The 22,515-nt window shown below is 35.9% G+C and overlaps 1 protein-coding gene across 1 annotated transcript in view; it reads right to left on the bottom strand.

Moving 5' to 3' along the window:
• Nucleotides 1-20,443, bottom strand: part of LOC129227613 (uncharacterized) — a 43,286-nt gene extending 22,843 nt beyond the window's left edge. Inside the window, exon 1 of the mRNA XM_054862201.1 lies at nt 20,293-20,443. Within this exon, the coding sequence (XP_054718176.1) occupies nt 20,293-20,295 (3 nt within the window). The 5' untranslated portion in view covers nt 20,296-20,443. The remainder of the gene's footprint in view (nt 1-20,292) is intronic.
• Nucleotides 20,444-22,515: the final 2,072 nt, after the last annotated feature.

Below are 22,515 nucleotides of genomic sequence, written 5' to 3'. Positions count from 1 at the left end.
TAGTTTTTGGACCTGGGATGGGAAGTCGAAAAATTGGCCAGATAAGCATCACACGCTATGCTCTGTTAGTGGAGGTAAGAAGCTTCTACACTCGGTATCGCTGTGTGCTAGAAAAAGGCCGTGAGATTAGGTGTAACAGAAGCGAAAGCTTTAACAGTTTGTTTCTCAATGATTGTTTTTTCTTCTCCTTGTGTAAGCTGAGATGCGTTTGTTAACTCTATTTGTATAGCCTTGGGCAACAATGCCATCCTATTCAAGCGAAGAAAGTTTCAAAAAGAATAACTTGCTTTCAATAAGATGATTTATGAGCTGCAGTTTCGGTTTGTAGAAATATGATAAGTACACACCTATATAAAAGTTGATGGATTACGCGCACTTTGGATTAGAAATGATTATTACCACAAAGTGATACGGTAATTTAGGATAAATTTGAGTCTTGTGGTTTAACTACGAACCAGTTTTTATTTATAGTATCTTCTATTTCAAAGGAAACTAACTGTACATGGTATAACGCTGCAGTCTGCTGGCAAGTTTATAATATCAGCTCTTTCGACGTTTATTTTATATTAGCGGTATCCGCAGGGCTTTGCCCGTAGTAGAAAATTAAAAGGCCATTTGGTTCGTCTCTACATTTTCAAATAATGGATGATGAATTTCTCGCCAATAATTTGCTCGTCCATAGTATGGTAATTTACTCTTCCATGTTATGGTAATTCGCTCGGTGCAGAGAAATTCAATCCACCAATGTGTTAAAAATAAAATCATAAAAAAAAAGTACAAAATCAAATTTTCGAAAAATCGCTTCCACATGCTCACCCCTATGCTAAAAACTAATTTTGTGTCAAAATTCTTGAAAATCGGCAGAACGGTCTGGGCGCTATGCGCGTAACAGACATCTAGAGACACACACAGACTTTCAGTTTTATTATTAGTAAAGAAAATAAGTTGGTCAGGGAACAATTGTCATAGTCTTTGTATAACCCAATAATTCTAAAGTGACTATTTGGCAGCTATACTCTCGAATGCTGCTTTTAGTTTAGACAACTCTCGTCCAATATTGTAATATTGTGTTATATGCAGTAATTATAGGAACATTTAAAATGTTATTTTTCTGGTTAAAAGTTGCAATACTTTCATCGAAATAATTTGTTTCATATCCCATTTCTCACACGATTCAAAGTGACCCAAGTAGTAGGATAACTTTAAACTGCGTTAATAGTTCATTTAAAACAGTTATTATTTCTTAGTCTTGGATTCAACACTTTAGGAGTTTTTGTGCAATCACGATTGCTTATTTTTATTTGACTGTAGTTGCTGTCTGTTCTTTTTTGAGGTCCACCGGCCTCCACGAGCGGGTGGCGGGGGCGGCGACACTTTCACTTCCTCCTCCTTGTCCATGTCTCCCGGAATCGACTTTATTTATACCCAGCCTTCTCGCATCTAGGATCCAGCCTCTATTTATTTGATTTTGACGCCATGAATTTAAAATATATTTTTCGCAATTATGACTATGATGAGAGCCATTTGTGGAAGCAAGAAACCTAACGAGTAAGATCCTAACGCAATTTGTGATTGCGAAAACATAATTTGAATTCAAGATCTGAAAATTAAAATTATTGCTATGGGCTAGATGATGTTTTTTTTTTCAATTTTATTTAAAAAATGTAATAACACTTTAAAAAGTTTTGTGGGGTGGGTAAAGACATAAATTATCAAGGACTAAAATTACTCTGAATCACTACACATCAAATAAACTACATTTTAAACACTTAACACTATGTTGTCCCCAATAAGGCGACATTGCAATTATGTAATAACACTCGTGTGTCCGACGCTGAGGACACAGTAAAGCTTATTAGTGATTTCAGAAAATCAGCTTAGTTGCACGCAAAAATTTGAGTAAAAATAATCAAACACCAATGACACGCAAAACATTTATGAAGCATTTTACAGATCCGTCGAATGATGGTTAACAAGAACCAAGAGGGTTGGGGGGGGGGGGGGGGGGGAGTCCATTCATAACTTCGGCGAACAACGAATTGCATTCAGTCTATGTGGGAGAAAGGAAACGAGACTATATTGGTTGTTTTGACAGGTGAACAGTTATTTCTTTATTACAGTCAACTAACTCTCTATAACTCAGTCATAAGGGACCAGCTAAAACTTTCGTGTTATTGATAGTTCGAGTTATGGGATGTTCACCGCAACCTGCTCAAGAGTTTGGGACCCAATCAAAACTTCAAGATAATGGAATATTCGGGTTATAAAATGTTGAATTATTGAGTGGTGGCTGTAGAAGTCTTTAAAAGAATTGAGTCTGAAACAGGATTCTGCCACCATCTTGATGCATAAATACTATGCATAATCACTGGAAATTTTATAGAAATGCTTTCTAAAGATTAAAAATAAATACATAAATAAAATCTAAAATAGCCTGTTTTTACCCCACCTAACACTAAACGCATTTTCAACTCCACCCCCACCATCTAACTTATGAAACCTTTGTTCTGAAGAGTTAAAAAAAGTTTTACTTTCCAATGCGAAATAAGAAAGCACTTTTTAAATGATTTTTTTTTGCAAAGTAATGTGAACCGCACAAGAATAGTATCGCAACAAATTAAGATATTTCATAGAAAAAGAAACACGACATGCGAAACAAATGCGTTTTCTTTAAGGATTTCCATTCCATTTGTTGCAGGAGAGCTTGAGATTGTCATGTGTGCAGCAACAAAGACTTCTTCTCGAATGAGGAAGCAGTTTTTCCAACAAAAGTTCTGATCTACACGAATCGTTTTGACCTAAATGATGCGTTTCAAATCCACCCTGAGTAAGTGTTCTTACGAAATAACGAAGCTTGAGAAACTAACCTTTCTCTCAAAAACAGGTGGTTTTTCCGGTGATGGTATTCATAAACCACCTTGTCCACCCTTAGCAACATCTCCGAAGGACAACAACATCGCCTCTGTCAGATTCACCGAAGATGATGCCTGAAGACGAACAACAACTTTCGTTCTCTTCTCTTTTTTATTTTTCAAGGCTGCATACTCTTGACTTCGTTTCCTAGTACTTCGGCAAACTGGGTTATATTTTCCCTGCATTATGCCTTTGTTCTACCATGGTGGATTAGACAAGAACAATGACTGGTTCAACTGAAGAAACAGTCGAGTTTCATGTCTAGATCATGATTTGAGGTCCACAAGGAAATATTTTTATAGCTTCAGATTAAAGATCATTTCTATGGCTTCGTGAGTGCAATTTCAATCTGTCATGATACTTTTTTTAACCCTTTTCATCAGGTTGGACAATGTTATTCTTTTTGTTGTTTATGTTGCTGAAATCATTGTTTCTGAAATGATTCTCTTTCAATGTGTATATTTACTAAATTTGCCAAACCTAGATACACCGTGGAACAAGTACTTTACTCTCTGCATGTAAAAACAGGAAAGCCATTTCACTATTTATACTTATCACGATTAATGTTCGCATGTTTATATGAGCTAATGGAAAAAACAAATCATTTCTATAGCTCTGTTACGGCAAATTTCAATTTGCCGTGATTCTTTTTCCAAATCGTTTTGCTTTGACAATTAGCTTTTTCAATGTTATGCTTTTTGTTATTTATGTTACTGATCTCATTGTCTCTGAAGTGTTTCCCTAACAGTATATATACTTACGAAGTTAATAAAACCTATATACTCCGTGGAACAAGATTCACTGCAATTATACTTAACTTATAACGGTTGGTGTTCGTTTGTTTATAAGAGTTAGTGGAATAAAAAATCATTTCAGCAGCTCCGTGATGGCAATTTCACTTTGCCATGAACGTTTTTTTAAATTCTTTTTCATCAAATTTGATGTTATTCTTTTTGTTAAGTGATTACTGAAATCATTCTTTTTGAAATGCTTCCCTATCAGTGTGCATATGTATTAAATTTATAAAACTTAGAGAGGCTGTGGAAAAAGTACTTTTCTCTCTGCAATCAAGGTTAATTCTCGCATGTTTTCAAAGTGTTGATGGAGTAAAAATCACTTCAATAACTCCCGGACGCCAATTTCCAGTTTGTCATGATCTTTTTTTTCTAACCATTTTTCATTAGCTTTGTAACGTTTTCATCTCTCGCGTAAAAACAACAAGAGAATGCATAGACTCTAAGAGACATTTAATATACATCTAATATTTGCAGCTATTTTACAAATTATTTTATGATACAAAGATATTTAGAATTTCGAGAGCCCACCGTCTGTGGCTTTCCAGCTCTTTTCTCAGTATTGTCTCTCCTCTTTGACCTATTTAATTTTCCTTATATACCAGGACCCCTTCGGCGAGGGAGTCTGTTATTGTTTACTCCAGACTCGCGGTGGAATTTTCCCTGCTATCTGCGATTTGGAATCTCGATGACAGTTGCCTGAAGAATGTTCGCTATATTGTCACAGACATCAAGTTTATGTGCACAACAAATGTCTAGCTCCGGATAGAATTCAGCTATTTTGAAGATCATATTGTCAGCACTTCGCAGAAAAGGGAAAGCTAAAGCATTATTTACATGTGGTCCTAGATTGATCTAGCTTCCATTCTGATGATAGATATAAACTAGTATGTTGTGGCCATCACGAAACTTTCTTCTATATTTTTCTTTTTTTTTCTGATCCCTCCCCATGCTTGATGAGGAAGCAATATTCCCAACAAAAACAAAATTTCACATGAAAAAACTTGACGACCATTCCAATGTCTGAATTATTGCAAAAGCAAAGCAAAAAGCGAAAAATGAAAGTTATTTTAAAAGCCTTGCTTAAATTAATTACAAATATTTTATTTGTTAACAAACATAAGATGGCAACAGTTAAAAATTTTAAATCATTGAGATAATATTTCCGATCATTTCCATACAATTAAAATCACGAGAAATACGCAGACGACAATCTATTACGATTTATCTTTCTTATTGTTGCATTAATAAAGCTATTTTTATTCGCAAAAAAAAAAAAAAAAAAAAAAAAAAATCAACACCTCTTGGAGCGATTGGCGTCCAAATTGAACCAAAGCCTGTTTACATATGGATTCACATATATTCCAAATTTCAACCAGAACGCAGCATTACTTCTTGAGATAGGGCACTCACAATGGAAAAAAAGAACGGGTGATTGAGCTACCCCCTTTTTAGCTGTTGACACCAAAATAAAATCAGCTCTTATACCCACTAAGGGCTACTTGTCGATAAATTTTTCTTTCATTCCGTTCATTATTTCTTGAGATACAGCAGTCACAATTGACGACAAAAAACGTTCTATAGCTCAACCCCCGTTTGAGTTATTGACACCAAAATTGAATCAGCACCTGTTCCTGTTAATGGCAGCATATGGACCAAATTTTGTTTGATTCCGCCAGTTACTTCCTGAGGAATAGCAATCACGTGTAACTCAAAAAACGTCCCATTGCTCCACCCCCCTTGGAGGGATTCGCGCCAAAAAACAATGGGCACAAGTTCACATAGCGGCACATATGTGTACTAAATTTCGTTCGATTTCATGCGGTAGTTTTTGCTGTAGAGCGGCGGCCACACAAAACTGGTCACACACAGACGTGACACACACACATACACACACACATACACACACACACATACACACACAGACAGACAGACATTTTCCAAAAATAGTCGAAATGGACTCAGCACACCTCAAAACGTTCGAATCCGTCAAAATTCGAAATTCGAAAATATGCACGAATTCAATACTTTCTTCTATATATTAGATATAGAAGAAAGTAAAAACAAGCCGTAACGTGTTTTTCTCACGATGAATGTGGTCTGGGAAGGAATTTCTACACTGCTTGACAATTGCTAAGGAACAAGTGATTTATGCAAATTTGTACATCAACCAGCTGGAAAATTTAAACAAATTCAAGTTCAGATGGCGTGGTAGATCAAGACTCGTTATCTGTATAAAAGTGCATACACGCTCAAGTCTCGTACGGAAATTCACGCTGTTTGGTTTTTAACAAAAATAGCATTGGAAGTTAAAAAAGTTTTTTTCTCTGAAATTCTGTTTGGTTCTTGAAATATTTAAGAGTAAAATGTCAGCAAGACATCATTTGAGTACCTACGATAGTGGACGAGCTGTTGGACGCCTGGAAGTAGGTCAAAGTGTCACCACTTTAGCTGCTGTAATTGGTGTATCAAAAAGTACCATCTCCGGATTAACTCTTTAAAAGACCGGGCCGGGGGGAAATTTTGCCACTGTTAAATCCTGACTTTTTCGACTAATAAGCTATTTTAGAAATGGAACCGTCCACGTAGAAGACCCCTCGACCGTTCCTCTTTCGTTCTTCTGTTTGCTAATTGCAATAGGCGTGGTTAGCTGTCACCTTAATCACTCGCACTTCGGGCGCGCGGAATTCTTTACTATTACTCTAATGGTTTCTTTGATGGCATTCCAACTTATGTCGAGTGGCATAACAGTCATCTTTTTTTTAAATTTTTTTTAGAGTAGGTAAACAAAGAAAAAAGAAATTAATCATTTTTAAGAACATTCCAGTTCAAGCACAAGCTTAAGATTTATCATGCAATAATTTAAATTTTCAAATTTCAATCAATTCCATTTGCACAAACTGATGAGAATAATTATATTTAATTACATTAATATTCCAAATTTTGGAAAATATTTTCAAAAATTTGGTAGGAACTGCACCCCGATCTCTTCTTTTCCACTTCTGAGTATACTACGGACAACTAATAAAGGCTATCCCAGTTAGGGGGGGGAAGCAAAGTTAATAGAAAATAACAGAAAGATTACTTTTCAAGAGTAAAAATTTTTAAAAAAAATGTTTTCCTCAGAAAAAACGAGGGGCCAAGAGAGGGGTTAGTGGGGAAGCCACATAATCTTATTTATTTCCCCCTTTTTTTCTTTAAAAAAAACTAGTCTATGTAATTGGATTTTGACATTACTTATTAAATGACAGATAAAAATGGAGTTTGGCGTCAAATTTTGGGATGAATAGCCACCGTATAGATTACCTCTTCCAATTATAATCTCCATTCTAATGAAATAACATGAGAAAAGTTCAGTTTTTTTATGTTTTTTGGTTTTATTCACGCAAAATAAATTAATCCGTAAAATCAATCCAAGTAAAAATAATTTTTCAGTCGATTGTTAATTTTCAACTCTGAAAAGTAAGAGGGCAAGGCCCCTTTGCTTTTGAAAGTAAGGTAAAATTGCCCCACCCCCAACCCACACGAAATACCTATGACTTAGCGTATAATTAGCTAATCGAATACGATAAAGATGAGAAAAATTTACGACAACGTTTACTTCCTTTTTAACATAGAAATGCAAGATAGATAAATCTGTACTGAACGAAAGTTTTCTTGTTTTGATGCAACTCTGAAATCGCTCGGGGAGGGAGGTGACATTTGTTTTCTCTTAAAAAATCAATTAATTCTAAATTAGTGCTAAAAGTGTAAATGCAACAGATGTAGAAGCACACATTTAGATTTTCTTTAAATTTATCAGTAAGTAAAATGCTGTATGACATGATTTAAAAAAATATTCCCCACGATTTATTCTGATGCTGTTTTCATAAATAATGCCTTTTATACAGAAGTAAATATGTAGTTTAATTTGTTTGAAGAATTGAACAATAATTTTATATTTTCAAGGAAACAAATTAGTGGGATGTGCTACTCAAAGCAAGAGATAAATGTCTTTATAAATTAATTAAATGAATTTAGGAAAGAAATAAATCCGATTTTTTGGTGTTAGTTACACTACAATCGTTAAAGGAATGTAACAATGAGACTTAGCGCCATTAGAAATTTCTGTTTATCCCACTTCAGAGACAGCTGATTTTGAAGATTTAAGCAGATTGTCATTTTTCACCCTTTTTTTTGTAAATCATGGTTCTGAATTTACATGTTGACAAACTGACTGAATTTTCCAAATTAATGAATAGCGTGTTGTTCAGAAGAAAATTAGAAACTGTTTTGTGATTAAATTTTTAGAAGTGCAAATATATATTATATTGCTAGCAAGTATCACTTTACTAAAAATTTTGAACTCCAAACCTAAAGTGGATAGTACGGTAGTTTAAAAATTGTATAATATCGTAACGAAATTCTTTTCTTTCGACCATTCTGGGAGAACTAGTAGCTAAGACACTTTCTTTAGTCACACGTGCGACCTGAATACTGGAGTTGGTCGAACCATGCGTAAATTTTTACGTATTATGTGTGTGTTTATGTAGTTCTAAGTCCTTATGGAATTATGACCTCCTATCTCACTTTTTGTGGGGCGCTACTATTTGGGTAACAGTTGTGTGGTGGGGTGCAGTATATTTTCACGAGCTCGTTAAAGTTCTGGGCAGATTTGTTTAGATGCCTTTCAAGCTCTGATTTGTTAAGTCTTACTTTTAAGTTTCTAAAACTGGAAAGAAATAATTACATTTGGGTTGAAAATAAAAATAATGAAAATAGAAAAGGTATGGCGGAATATTGCAAGTAGTAGTTGCACACCCGTGTTGGGTTCCTTGTAACCCTGAATCATGTATATGCAGTTATTTGCAAAGTTTGTGCTTTATTAATGTTGTTTTGTATAATTTTTATGATAATTCGTACATTAATTTATAAATCCTAGAATAGCATTTGTTTTTAAAAAGTGGTATAAAAAAGTGAAGAGTTAAAAGTGCAGGAAATTGAAACGAAATCGTACAACGCATTCGTCTTTTCTCATTTTTTGAGGAAGCCAAGCGACCTCAAGTCATTTGCAGATCCCCATTCATGCAATTGTCGCTATCACTTGCTAAATAGCTATCGGCAAGAAGAAAGAATCTTCTTCGGGGAGGTCTCACAGTAGAGTGTCTTCTTCTATTTACCACCTCTGCATTCGCAGAACTCGGCCGGATACGGGCGGTCTCGGATCTAAGCTACAAGGCCGTTTACGGCCGGCCTCGGTCTTAAGGAGTTAAAGAAGGCCCCTAAAAATGGAAATGTTTTGCAATAGCATGCCGGGGGTCGTGGTGAAACACCACACCTTCAGAGGATCGCTATGTAGCCCTCGTGGTAAAGAGGAACAGAAATTTCACTCCTGGACAGATAGCAGCAAATCTTACAACCGCTACTAGTACGCATGTTTCTGTAAGAACCATCTCACGGCGAGTAAATAATGTTGGTTTGTATGCTCGGAAGCCCGTACGTTCCATCCAAGTTCAACCACGCCATCGTCGAGAGAGATTACGCTGGTGTAAGGGACTTGCTGGTTGGGATCGTCAAAATTGGTCTAGAGTGATGTTCTCTGACGAATCTCGTTTCAGCGTGACGGTTGATTCTGGTCACCAACTACTGTGGAGAGAGCGTGGAACACGTTATGCACAAAAATTTGTTTGCGAACGTGATCAGTACGGCCCATGCGTGATGGTGTGGGCAGGCATCATGCACAATGGCAGAACACCGTTTCACATTTTTGAACAAGAAACCGTTACGTCGCAAATGTATTGCAGAGAAGATATGCTGGACCATGTTCGTCTTTTTAAGGGGGGGGGGGCTGTAGGTCCAGACTTTCTCTTTACGGACGACGATACACGGCCACAAAGGAGCATTGAAGTGTCAGACACATTGCAAAGTGTAAACATTCTCCGTATACAATGGCCTGCTTACTTTCCCGACTTAAATCCAATTGAATTCGCCCGGGAGGACCTTGGCAGACGTGTTGCGCGAAGAACCGTCCCTTCCAGAACAGTACAAGAACTCAAATCTGCCTTGAGAGAGGAGTGGTAAAACATCCTTCAAGCATTTCCTCAATAATTAATGGGGAGTATGGAAAACAGATGTAAAATGTGCATTAGTGTCCCTAGTAATCATACATCATATTAAGGTACTCATGTCTCCATCATTCTGACCTAGATCATTTTTTGTGGTTGTTTGAAAATCATCTAAGTAGGATTAGTTTTTTATTCCTAAGTTTTTACTTCATTGATGCAGTAATATCTGTATTATTTTGTACTTATAATAAAGGCACATTATCCCTACTAACTATATACTTCGTTCTGTTCCTTTAATCATTATCTATTCTTAATTATTCCAAAAAACGTAATTGTTCCTTAGCAATTGTCAAGCAGTGTAGATCGACCCCACACATTATAAATCGAAATAGCAAACAACTGGAGGAATTTCATCGGTATGCTGTTGGTGTGGAATTCGTTATTTTAGCAACACCCTATTGTAACGCCTTTTTTTTTGTTTCCATTTCAGTCGGCGTGTGAAATCAGCATGTTGGTGAAGAAGGAAAAAGCAAAGGCTAAAATTCATATTTTGACTTTTGACCGTGATAAACTTTTATCAGGGATGCAAGAACCATATTGCCAATCCTAGTATTTTTTTTTACATCTAGGGACTGTTAGAATACCCCCTTGTAGAAGATAAATTCTAGCTGCCCTGGTTGATTTTCAAAAATCAAAATCTTCCATTTAACAAAATTTTCAATCGGTGCAAGCCCCTTGTAATTAATTGCCCTAAAAACATTTGCGTTTACTCTTCTCCTTTTTTGGACTATATCAGTGAAGTATATGTATAACGTTAAATTAAGTACACCTACAGTTTACTCAGTAAGCGTAGTATACAATGGCAATAAAAGTGTGTGGTTGCAACTGGAATGTACTTTTGCCGCTTTGCAATTCAAGGGGTCCTACACAAATACTTCTGACCTACCGTTCAAAAATTTCTAAATCAAGGCTTGATTATTACTTCGAAATATACCTCTCCAAATATTAGTGACTTTTTCTCAATTTTACGCTGCTGAAAAGTTCTAAAGGCCAATTTTAGGTCGTGGTTTTTGGTATCAGATATTTCCTGAGTCCTCAGCCTTCCACTATGTCGTAGCACATACTGAAATACATCTTCAGAAACACTTGCAGCGTTATGACACAAAAAATAAACACATGAGCAAAATTTTAAACAAAATTTCCCGGTAAAACTGTTAGAAGATTTTCCCACGTTCTACAACAGAAATAAGTATTATGGCTATCCTGTTTCACTTTGCCAGCCTTCACGATGTTATACCCCTGTCAAACAATCAATAAAAAGTACTCCTTAGCGTACCTAATAAAGATAATTTTTCGATCCACACCGCAGTGCACACACGCAATCACCTCTAAAACCACGGACATCGATAGGAAACAGATAGCCAGTTCCATTTCCTTCTTCCGACTCTAATGCGTGCTGGAATTACGCGAAAATTGCTCACGGATGGCCACTCGATCTCCGAGCCTTCGGTTTTCAGAGCGTGAATCCATCGAGCGTGAGCGAGTATTCACCCAGAAGTGCCCTTACGATTCACTTTTTCCGGAGTGGTCGCCACTGCCCAGCCATAGCCACACGCGATAATAAAAAGAGAGTGCTGCAGTAACTAGACCTGGTCGTTCTCCGTGAACTTATGTCATGGCACGAGAAAGTGGTCTGGAATTTATGGGTTCAGTCCCTTCATGTTGGATTGCTTGGTTCTGGGATTGTGTGTCTGATAAATGTGTGGGTGTTTTCAATTACATATGAGAGTTTTAGTTACTGAACAAACACCGTTGTTACAGGACAACTTACTACTTACAAAATCTTTTCTAGGATTGCTTTTCTGCTGAATTTATGGTTTACTTTTTTAGAACATACTATTACTTTACTTCAGGCCCGGATCTATAAATTTTGGGCCCCCTGCAACAAAATCTGTAGGGCCTCACCCCAGAGACGGGGGTCAATACCTCCAATGAACTATACCATTTTGCAACTAACAAGGAGTAAGGCTAAAATTCTACCTGCTACGAACCCCTTGTTTTCCTTTTTAATGGAATTTTCTTACCACGGTTTTAAAGTACCTGAAATGAGCCTGCTTTTTCGTCAGTGTGAACGGGTCCCATCAGTAATCTTCTCTGTGCGAATTAATCAAACAATAACGATGCTTATACTTTGCTCATTTTACCTAGAATTGTATAAAGAAGTCACTGTACAGTGAGATAGCTATCTATGTATATCAACAAGACTTGTTTGTTGCGGACCAGTCAAACGAAGTCAGTGTACCTGTTGGCTGCCCCTGATCTAGACTAATCTCTTGTTTTTCAAATTGAACTATTTTACCTTTTTAATCATTAACAATTAAAAAAAAACCCTTGTTTACATGGAAACATGGAAATAGAATAATCCGATTAATGAATGAACTCACCTCAGTGAATAAACAGCAGTTAAATTTCTGTATAAAAGTAAAGTTAAAAAAAAAAAAAAAATCTCAGATGAATTGGTGACAGTAAATTCCTTCTATATACTGCTCCAAAAAGTACCTGATTACTGAATAGGCCAACTAGGCCATGGCCTAGGACCCTCACCTCTTAATAACTCCTAAATGGCTAAAATTGTTTCAGAAAATGGCTGCTAAAATTGTAAAGGGTGGACTACAGGGGACATTGAAAAAGTGTCTGGCTTAGAGTCCAACAAATACTTTAATCAGGCCCTGGTTCTAAACAGAAAACGATTTAAAAGTTAATTTTAGAATAGAGAAATGAGCGAAAGCAGTAAAGATTATCTGATTTTCTAAGGATTAGACGGAATATGGTAAGGAAAGAAAAGATGTGTATTATGTATTTTGATTTTTTTAAATCTTTATAATGTTTGACATTTTGAATTGAAAAAAAATAAAAACTATTCATACAAAATTTTAAAAATTAAAATTGCTTTCCCCCTATTTTTTAGAACGTTCGATTTTTAATTAAAATAAAAGCGTGAAAAAAAATGTTGCTTAAATTTTTGAATCGTATTCCCAATTTTCAGTGAGTGGAAAATGCTTGTGGAGGTGTTAAAAATATCTCTGGGTGGGAGTGACTCTGGATGAAAATCCCCCCTTCTCTCTCTGGTTGTGCTTTTGTAAAAATGAATTTGCGAGTGAGAGTATTAACGATAAAATTCTAAGTGCTACGAACTCATCATGAATCAAGAACCTGGGCAATAGCAAACGCTAACAATTCTCCATCACCCTCAGGAGATATTATTATACATTCAGAGCACACATTAAAAATTAAAGCAATTTAGTCTTTCCTGGATGATTGTGTTTACGCTTTCTTCAGCCATTTTTTATGGTCTTCTTCAAGGCCTCGGAAAAATGGCCTCGGCAGACAGCTGAGGATTCGCCGCGGGAGGACCATCCGAGGGCGGCGGCTGTCCTCGTCCATCCCCGATGTACCCCACCCAATTCTCAATTGTTAAAAAAATAGCGATGGTCCAAATAAAAATGGCCCAAGCGACCTTGCTCTAATTTTTTTACAAGGTGCATCATTCAACGACGCTCGGAATTACTTTCTTATTATTCTTTCCCATCAGTTTTGTTAGTTCTTATTTATCCAAGCTAAATCGTAAATAAAGTTTCTTGGGCAGGTACTTAGAAAATATAAAACTGAATAAAATAAAATTTAAACCTGTAAAATTTGGAGTGATGAGAATTATGACTGAAAGACTAAAGTCGAACTTTAAACATGACTTGCGTAAAAAAAATCCCCCACGGTTATGGCTTCAAAAGAAACATTTCTCATCTTCTTTTCCACACGGACGAGTAAAATTTGCAAAAATCTTTTGCAGACCAGCAGGGTTTATTATTATTATTATGTATATAAAAAAAACTGTACTTGGTATTATAAAAGGCTGCTATGTAAGTTTGTTGCAGCACTTTTTATTATTTACTTACATTGATATTAATCCGAACTTTGAACTGCATTTTAAATCTCGGAAATTTCTAATAGATTTTTGCTATTAACAATTCTTTGAAGATATCATGGAATCTAGCTTAGGAAAGACCGACCAGTGAATGGTTATTTAAGCCAAATTTCACTAAAAAATTTTCTTAGCAACGTTAAAAGTGCAGTATTTGCCGCATATTAAGAACAGCAATTTCTCTGATGTAGGCAATAATTTTTAAAAACATTGATACGTTTATGGTTCTGCGTCAGATTTTTTGGGGGGTCAAAATGCAAAAATATCCCTTAACGTAGCCCCCAAGAGTGTGAAATTCTACAGCACACACGCTATTATTTTCGAACTTTATTTATTCATTGCATAGATAAAAAATGTACATTTAGCTGCTCTCTCATGCCTATGTTTTATTTTTCTAGTGCTTTGTTACGCCGAATGTGATGTATTAAAACCCAACGTGGCAATTACGTGAATGGCGTTCAAGTGTGTTAGTGAGTACATGGCACTAGCTCAAAGTAAGACTTTTTTGAGCAATCACGATTGCTTATTGCTTTCATTTGACTGTTTTGAGGTCCTATCATTTTATTTTCCCGGCAGCACCCTCTGCAGCATCACCGTCGACCGGCCGCCTCACGATGCTGCTCCTCTAGCGAAAACCGTCTCCAGGTTGCGTCCATATCCTACACTTACACGCATACATACACGCACATACATACACCTACCCACACAAACACACACACATACACACGCATACATACAGACACACACACCTACACACAACTACCCACACACTCATGCCTGCACACAGACACAAACACATATGCCTACACACACATACGCATTCCCCCCCCCACACACAAACACTCATACACACAACTACCCACACACTCATACCTGCATACAGACATAAACACACATGCCTACACACACATACACATAACCCCCCCCCCCACACACATAAACACACACGCCTACATACACACACACACACACACACACTCGTGATTGCGAAAAACATAATTTGAATTCAAGAGGTCAAAATTCAAATCAATTTTTTTTTTTAATAATGACTGAGACGCAACTATGTGATGATGATGATCACAAAGAAAATTTACTTCAAAGAAGACAGGATATAGAAACAACCGGAGTCTGCTTTTTTCGTTGAAAACCCGGGATGAATAACGAAACGTAGTTTTGCTTTCCCAATATGTGGAAAGTGGTTGCATAAATCTTCATGTAGTAGTCCTACACGCATGCAGTTACGTGAACAACTCACATAACAACGTATGTTACTTTTGTCGTACCTAAATGCTCTATCCAAAGTTGGAGGGCAAATACCTTACCATGAGCAGCATTACCGTCAGTTAATGGTTTAAATAAACGGTAAAAATTTTTATGCAAATTAGTACTCGATTTCAAACTGTTCCTTATGCTTTAGAATGGGTCGTTTCCAAAATTTTAAAAATATTTTTTTCTGAAAGAACTTGTTTAAAAACATAGGATCTGACCATTTTTTAAATGATTTATTTCAGTTTAGTATTTTTAAAAAATTACTTAAGTCGGTGCGCTTTTATTGTTTACAATGAAATCCGATGACATCAAAAATGATGAAATGCCATTCAGCGTTGCCATTCACAGAGCAAAATATTTAATTCGCATCTTTACTCACGTGTATTGGCAACGATATGGTTGATAGCAAGCGTAGAGCGCAATTTTAATTCGCTTCTTGGTTATCATAACGTGGAAACGCTAGAAGGATGCGCCAAAGAGCATCATTTGTGACGTCATCAAGACCACGCCTTGTTTGAAAAATCGGACATTTGAAAAAATTAATTAAAAAATAACTGAAATAATGAAAGTATTTTCTGGGTCCATGTTATTTTTTTGATTTATTCTATCGATTTCAGTGACAAAAAGTACTAGTTTTGACTGAAGGAAACAACCCTATTATATTTCGTTAAAAAATATTAATTTCTTGCGTAAATTGAACTAGCTTTAATGATTCCCCTCAAGTGAGTGTCTCCCCCCCCCTACATTGAAGCATTGACAATAGACTATCGAAAAAATCTTTTTTTTTCTTTCAAAATTCAAAAAAAAAAAAAAAAAAAGAACAGTTGATAAAAAGTTGCCCCTACAGACCCAGAATGTCTTCAAAACAGTTTATTCAGGTCAAAAAATATTTAGGTTTCCTGTACGAGGCTTTAAGTTTATGATTTTCTACAAAAAACGTATTTTTTTATATACATTTTTTAAATTAAGGGACTTTTTGGTAAATTTTCAAGTTAACTGATGTAAACAATAAAGTTTAATACCATTGTTAAATTAAAAGTTTGGCTCTTATGCAATATTTAGGTCTGCCGCATAACACTCAAATATAAGTTTTTTCTAAAAAAAAGTTAAAGTTAAATTTTTCATTATAAACATATTAATTGCACTGCGCGGCATAAAAAAATCTTCTGACACTATTCCTGCTGATTCTTATGTAAAATGAGCTTGACGTGTGCGTGAATTTCAAAGTTATCGACGAAATGTCGAAAATTTGCATGAATTTGTAGTTGTTTCTTATTGTTGCAATTGAAAAAAAATATTTTTTCTGCAACTGCGGTTCCACATTCAACTTAAAAAAAAAAGTGTTTACGCATGCGTAAGTATTCCGCTAAAAATGAAAAATAAATAAATGAAACGGAGAAAAGTATACTTCTTAATCTTTGCAAATAACTTGATGATATCTCTAAATGAGTCATCTAGGTTTCAATTACGAGTGAGAAATAATCTGCTTAGTAATTCATAAATGAAATGAAATGGAGAAAATCATAGCTATAAACCTACTCAGTAAGGAAATGCGATAACTAAATTAGTCGCCTAATGTTTAATTACAAAGGGAAAATAATCTGCTTAGGAAAAAATGAGCAAATGAAATGTTGAAAATGAAACTTTTCTGCAAAGCAGTGAAAAAACGAAATTACTTTATTAAGATGTCAAATTTTCAATTTCCGAAAAAAAAAAAAAAAAAAGAAATAATCCGTGATTTCCAAGCCTTCATCTAACATTGTTCTGAAGAAGTGTTAATTTAATTTCATAAATAACAGCTATTTCAAAACCGTCAGCTTTGTTCTGGATTAAATTATAGCGATTGAAAACTTCACGCCTGAGTAGAACCGTAAGACAAACGAGCCGACGATTTAAAGGTTTTTAAACCTTGTCTTTAAATGTCCTTTCCTCAATACCTTATTTTCCAAACTCACTTTTTAGCAAATGATTTTTTTTCCTTGATCGAAGTGTAGGTTTCGGCAGCGTGAGGTGATGAACTTTAAGGCGACGAGGAAAAATAAATCAAGGTTGAAGAGATGATGATTTAAACAGAGAAGCTTCATTCCAGGCGCAGTCAGGAGGTGCCAGAGCAATTTCAGTGAGTTATAATTTGGACCACCACTGTGCAGCGAGTGATGATTTAGATCTCCATTGGGAGCTTAGGCGTCGTAAATTTTCCAAGCAACAGAAGATTTTGGTACCTATTTAACAAGCGTAGCAAGAATGTTCCTAAATGGAGCATTTAGTTTAAGATAATGCTTTTACACAAAAGCGAATATGGCAGTGGCGTCAAAAGCGTCTATGACAGTGACGTCCTTACGGGATGGGTGCGGAGGGGGTGATCCGCTCCGAGTGTTACCCGTATTGGGGGTGACACCCAAGTGGAATTGCGACTTTTGAAAAAGTATAAATACTTTAATTCAGAAACTTTCCCACAATATTTTGACCAGTAACTCCAATTCTCTTCAATCCCTAACATTCTCTAGAGACCAAATACTGGTCTAGAATGCCTTTTAAGAGTATGAATTGGAAATATTTACGGGGATGTACCCTTGAACCTCTCCTCTACACCACATCAAATTTTGTATAAAACTGCGTGTTAAGAGCTACAATTTCGAAACATTTCCGGGGGACTTCCCCCAAACTTCCCTTTCTCCAGCATAATTGGAGAGTATAAATTTCACGTGTTTTATAAAACATTAAAAACTTTTTTTTTTATTGCGTTTGTAGGGGGAGGGGTCACATCACAAATTACCACCCTGCGTGTCATCCATTCCAGCTACGCTACTGTCTGGCAATGCATTAAACGGGATTCCAGTGTAGAACACTAGGAATGTTGGTTTAGCAGACAAATATTTCGATAGGGATATTTCAGATGTCTTACGTTTCTCTTTCATTAAAGTTAGTACGTCTACTTTATAAGAGGACACTGTGACCTCCCAAAAGTTCTCCTTGCTCGACAAATTTTGTTTGACTACTCGGCAAAGTTGGGGACAGAAGTGCAATATTGCAATGTGTTTAAAATGAAATATGCTTAATGTCTCTTTTCATTTCATGTTGGTATATGTGCATGTATCATTCGGTAAAATTCAGAGTTTCATTGCAAAATCCGTCAGTCTATGTATGTTTTGCTTATTTTAAATGAATTTTTGCTTAGATTATGAATCAGCCTTCGTCATTTCAAACTGTCTGGGCGGGGGGGGGGGGATCAAGTACATATAATTACTACGCAAAACATTATTTTATTAATAATTAAATGACAATCATTCTCTTCATAAAGATTCACGCTATGCCATTGCTACAATATGACCTGTTCCTGGTGCGAAATGTTTTCCACTCAGTTTTCGCCAATAATTTGATGACATGGCACCCTAGGGACTTCTCCGCCTACCGATTACTCGGTTTATTGGTTTCAGATGACGAAGAAAATGAGACTCTAGGGACTACTATTAATAATCTGATGACTGGGCAGCACGGCCATAACAAATGTTTCATCTAATGTGAGACTCTCGGCAAAACTTACATTATTTTCAGTTGTTGCTTTGTTTGCATTTGTTGGATTTATAATAAAAGTTTTTGCCACTAGCTTAGGTGATAATGATTTCAAACTTTGAAATCTTATTTGAAAAAAAAAAAAAATGCTGAGATGCAGAGAACGTGTCTTTTGAGAAAAGCAAAACGTCATAGTAGATCAGTCAGTCGTTAGCTGTAGCCAGAGGTATAGCTAGGATTTTTTACAAGGCGTAAAAGTACTTCTTGTCATATTTTAGAGGAGTGAAATTCATTTTGGAGGAGTGAAAACACAAAAACTGTAAATAGCATGATGATAGTGATAAATTCCGAAAACAGAAACATTTAGAATTTTTTGCGTTATGTATTTAAAATAAAAACAAAACATTCAAATGTAATATTTTCACAATTCCATTTGCTCCCCTTCTCCTTCTTTTCCCTCGATGCTAAATTTTTATTCAAGATACGGAACGGGAAAATACGCCTGACAAAGTTTCGGAAGCATGTTTCAGATTTTCATCAGAGCATATTTCTGATTTTCAATGCATGAAGTATGCTTGTCTATCTCTAGTTATGCAGGGGCGCCCCGAACTTAAATTTTTGGGAGGACAAAAATTCTCCCAAAATTACCTTTCTGCTCCCAAAAGTTTAAATCTGTGTGTGTGTGTGTGTGTGTGTGTGTGTGTGTGTGTGTGTGAGAGAGAGAGAGAGAGAGAGAGGGGGGGGGGGAGAGAGAGAACGGGAGATGTTACAATTAGGTGGTTAGTCGAACACAGAATCCCTCGGGTTCAGTTCCCCCTGAACTCCCTCCCCGCTATAATCTACTCATTTTATCGATTCATTGAAGGAATGAAAGGTTGGCAAAAATATCTCTTCCATTTAAAAAAAATAAATAAAATATTATTTTAAAAAACTGACAAAAGAAATGAAAGAGAACATAGCCAAATTTTTCCGTAAAAATATCATCAAGTACAAAACAGTTAAGCAAAAACTTGAATGAAATAAAATAAAATAAAGTGTGGAGTTAAGTAGTTTACGTTGACGTGTCTATGCCTTTTCATCCCCAAGTAACTTTGGAGAGACAGCCGAGTTGTTCTATCCAAGCATCACAGGTGCGAAAAATCTTTCGAAAGACATTATAAATTTGTCAAATGTAAGCAGTTACAGCGTGAAACGAAATACAATCAACTCTAGATAGCTCGCAGTCCCATTGAACCAGCTAAAACCTTCGAGTTGTAGTTAGTTCGAGTCATAGTAAAGCTCCCACTAACTTCTCAAAGTTTAAGACCCAACAAAAACTTCGAGATAAAGAAATATTCGAGTTAGAAGGGTTCGACTTATCGCGAGTTGACTATAGTACGCTTTGAAGTTCGATCTGATGTTTTAATGAACAAAATTTCTGTATTTCAATCACCTAATAATAAGAATATGAATTTTGAAAGCATGTTTCAGTTAGTTATTTCATAAATTTTTTCTCCTTAATGTAATAAGAAAATTGGCAAGTTTTCAGTATTTTTAAAAATCATCATTTTTACACCGATTCAAACTTTGTTTCATTTTTCTCTTTTCTTTCTCTCACCCTTTCCCTTTGTAAAATACACAAATCAATAAATATTTTTTCTCGCAAAAATTTCTTGAAAATGAATTTTTCCACGCTATACCATTGTTAACGAGTCGTTGAATTATGACACAAAATGCTGAGAAATATTCTGAAAACATTCTAAGCGCAAAACGAAAAACAGAAAACAAAACCAAAACTTACCATGTTGATAAACTGTCGGCTTTTATGACTTGCTATGAAGTTCCTTTTTACACCTGTTGCTACTCCGGAACAAACCAAGAATATGAAATACCAGGGATGTGCCGAGAAAATCCTCCAATGATTATACCGGTTTCACAGCTACGAAGGAGACGTGCGCCTTCTTCGGTTGAAGAAGTTTCATTTAAAACTTCCACTTTGACTTTCACGAGGAAAGTTACTTGCGAAGCAGAGGATGCAATTTCGCCAATACGAAGCAAAAAACTCGCCAATCAGTCTGCGATCGAATTTCGGTAACTTTGAAGGTCAAAATCAATATCAGGGACTTCAAAATGAGTCGAGTTTTGTTTTGAATAGCAGAAGATTGCTTAAAAATTGATTGTTTTGGTTCTTTTTCGTGCAAATAGAAAAGTATTTACATTATAATAGTGTTCAAATTAAAAACTGGAAAGTGAGACCATATTGCTAACGATAAAAAATTTTTGAAATTGTCTTTCTTAGTTTCGTTTTCACAAAAGAGACAGTAAAAGCAAAAGGATGTTTGTGGACTTGTTAAAGTTTCGAGTTCAAATCCTAAATAGGCTTTCATTGAATTTTTTATTCTAAATCATGCTGTATAGCAGCACCCACCAGAGCTACTAGTACCATCTCTTGCCCTAAAACAGGGGAGAGGTTCTCCTACCATTTGTACTGATTATCTCCAAATTTTTACTTTCTTCTATATCTAATATATAGAAGAAAGTATTGGATTCGTGCAAATTTTCGAATTTCGAATTTTGACGGATTCGAACGTTTTGAGGTGTGCTAAGTCCATTTTGACCATTTTTGGAAAATGTCTGTCTGTCTGTATGTGTGTGTGTATGTGTGTGTGTGTGTGTGTATGTGTGTCACGTCTGTGTGTGACCAGTTTTTTGTGGCCGCTCTACAACAAAAACTACTGCATGAAATCGAACGAAATTTAGTACACATATGTGCCCCTATGTGAACTTGTGCCCATTAGTTTTTGGCGCGAATTCCTCCAAGGGGGGTGGAGCAATGGGACGTTTTTCGAGTTACGCGTGCTTGCTATTCCTCAGGAAGTAACTGGCGGAATCAAACAAAATTTGGTCCATATGTTGGTATTAACAGGAACAGGTGCTGATTCAATTTTGGTGTCAATAACTCAAACGGGGGTTGAGCTATAGAACGTTTTTTGTCGTCAATTGTGACTGCTGTATCTCAAGAAATAATGAACGGAATGAAAGAAAAAATTATCGGCAAGTAGCCCTTAGTGGGTATAAGAACTGATTTTATTCTTGTGTCAACAGCTAAAAAGGGGGGTAGCGCAATCACCCGTTCTTTTTTTCCATTTTGAGTGCCCTATCTCAAGAAGTAATGCTACGTTCTGGTTGAAATTTGGAATATATGTGAATCCATATGTAAACAGGCTTTGGTTCAATTTTGACGCCGATCGCTCCAAGAGGTGTTGATTTTTTTTTTTTTTTTGCGAATAAAAATATTTTTATTAATGCAACAATAAGAAAGATAAATCGTAATAGATTGTCGTCTGCGTATTTCTCGTGATTTTAATTGTATGGAAATGATCGGAAATATTATCTCAATGATTTAAAATTTTTAACTGTTGCCATCTTATGTTTGTTAACAAATAAAATATTTGTAATTAATTCAAGCAAGGCTTTTAAAATAACTTTCAATTTTCGCTCTTTGCTTTGCTTTTGCAATAATTCAGACATTGGGATAGTCGTCAAGTTTTTGCATGTGTAATTTTGTTTTTGTTGGGAATATTGCTTCCTCGTCAAGCATGGGGAGGGATCAGAAAAAAAAAAAAATATAGAAGAAAGTTTCGTGATGGCCACAACATACTAGTTAATTTTGGCACTTACACCCCTTCTTGCTCCTCACTGTCTCAAATGAAGCTTTGGCAAGATGTAACAACAATCAAAAAGGTATTCGCAACTCCAGAGCTCAAATACGCTACCTTGCCGAGATTAACAATACTAAAGAAAAAGGTAAAACATTCTTTTCCACGTGTTTTCTTTGGGGTAAATTACAAGCTTCAGACAGTTTGTGATGTAATGTAATTTCAGAAAAATAGAAAAGAAAGCTTCCCACAAACACGATGAAAAATTACTGTCATTCACTAAGCGTCAAAGCGTTATAAGTTGCTGCGTGTGTTTGTTTTACCTTTTTCGTCCGCCAATAGACAGTGGCTGCAGCGCCCCCTAT

Source organism: Uloborus diversus, chromosome 8 (assembly GCF_026930045.1).
Source record: "Uloborus diversus isolate 005 chromosome 8, Udiv.v.3.1, whole genome shotgun sequence".
Classification (NCBI taxonomy): domain Eukaryota; kingdom Metazoa; phylum Arthropoda; class Arachnida; order Araneae; family Uloboridae; genus Uloborus; species Uloborus diversus.
The sequence above is the reverse complement of the archived record's forward strand: the minus strand, read 5'-3'. Positions and strand labels throughout refer to the sequence as shown.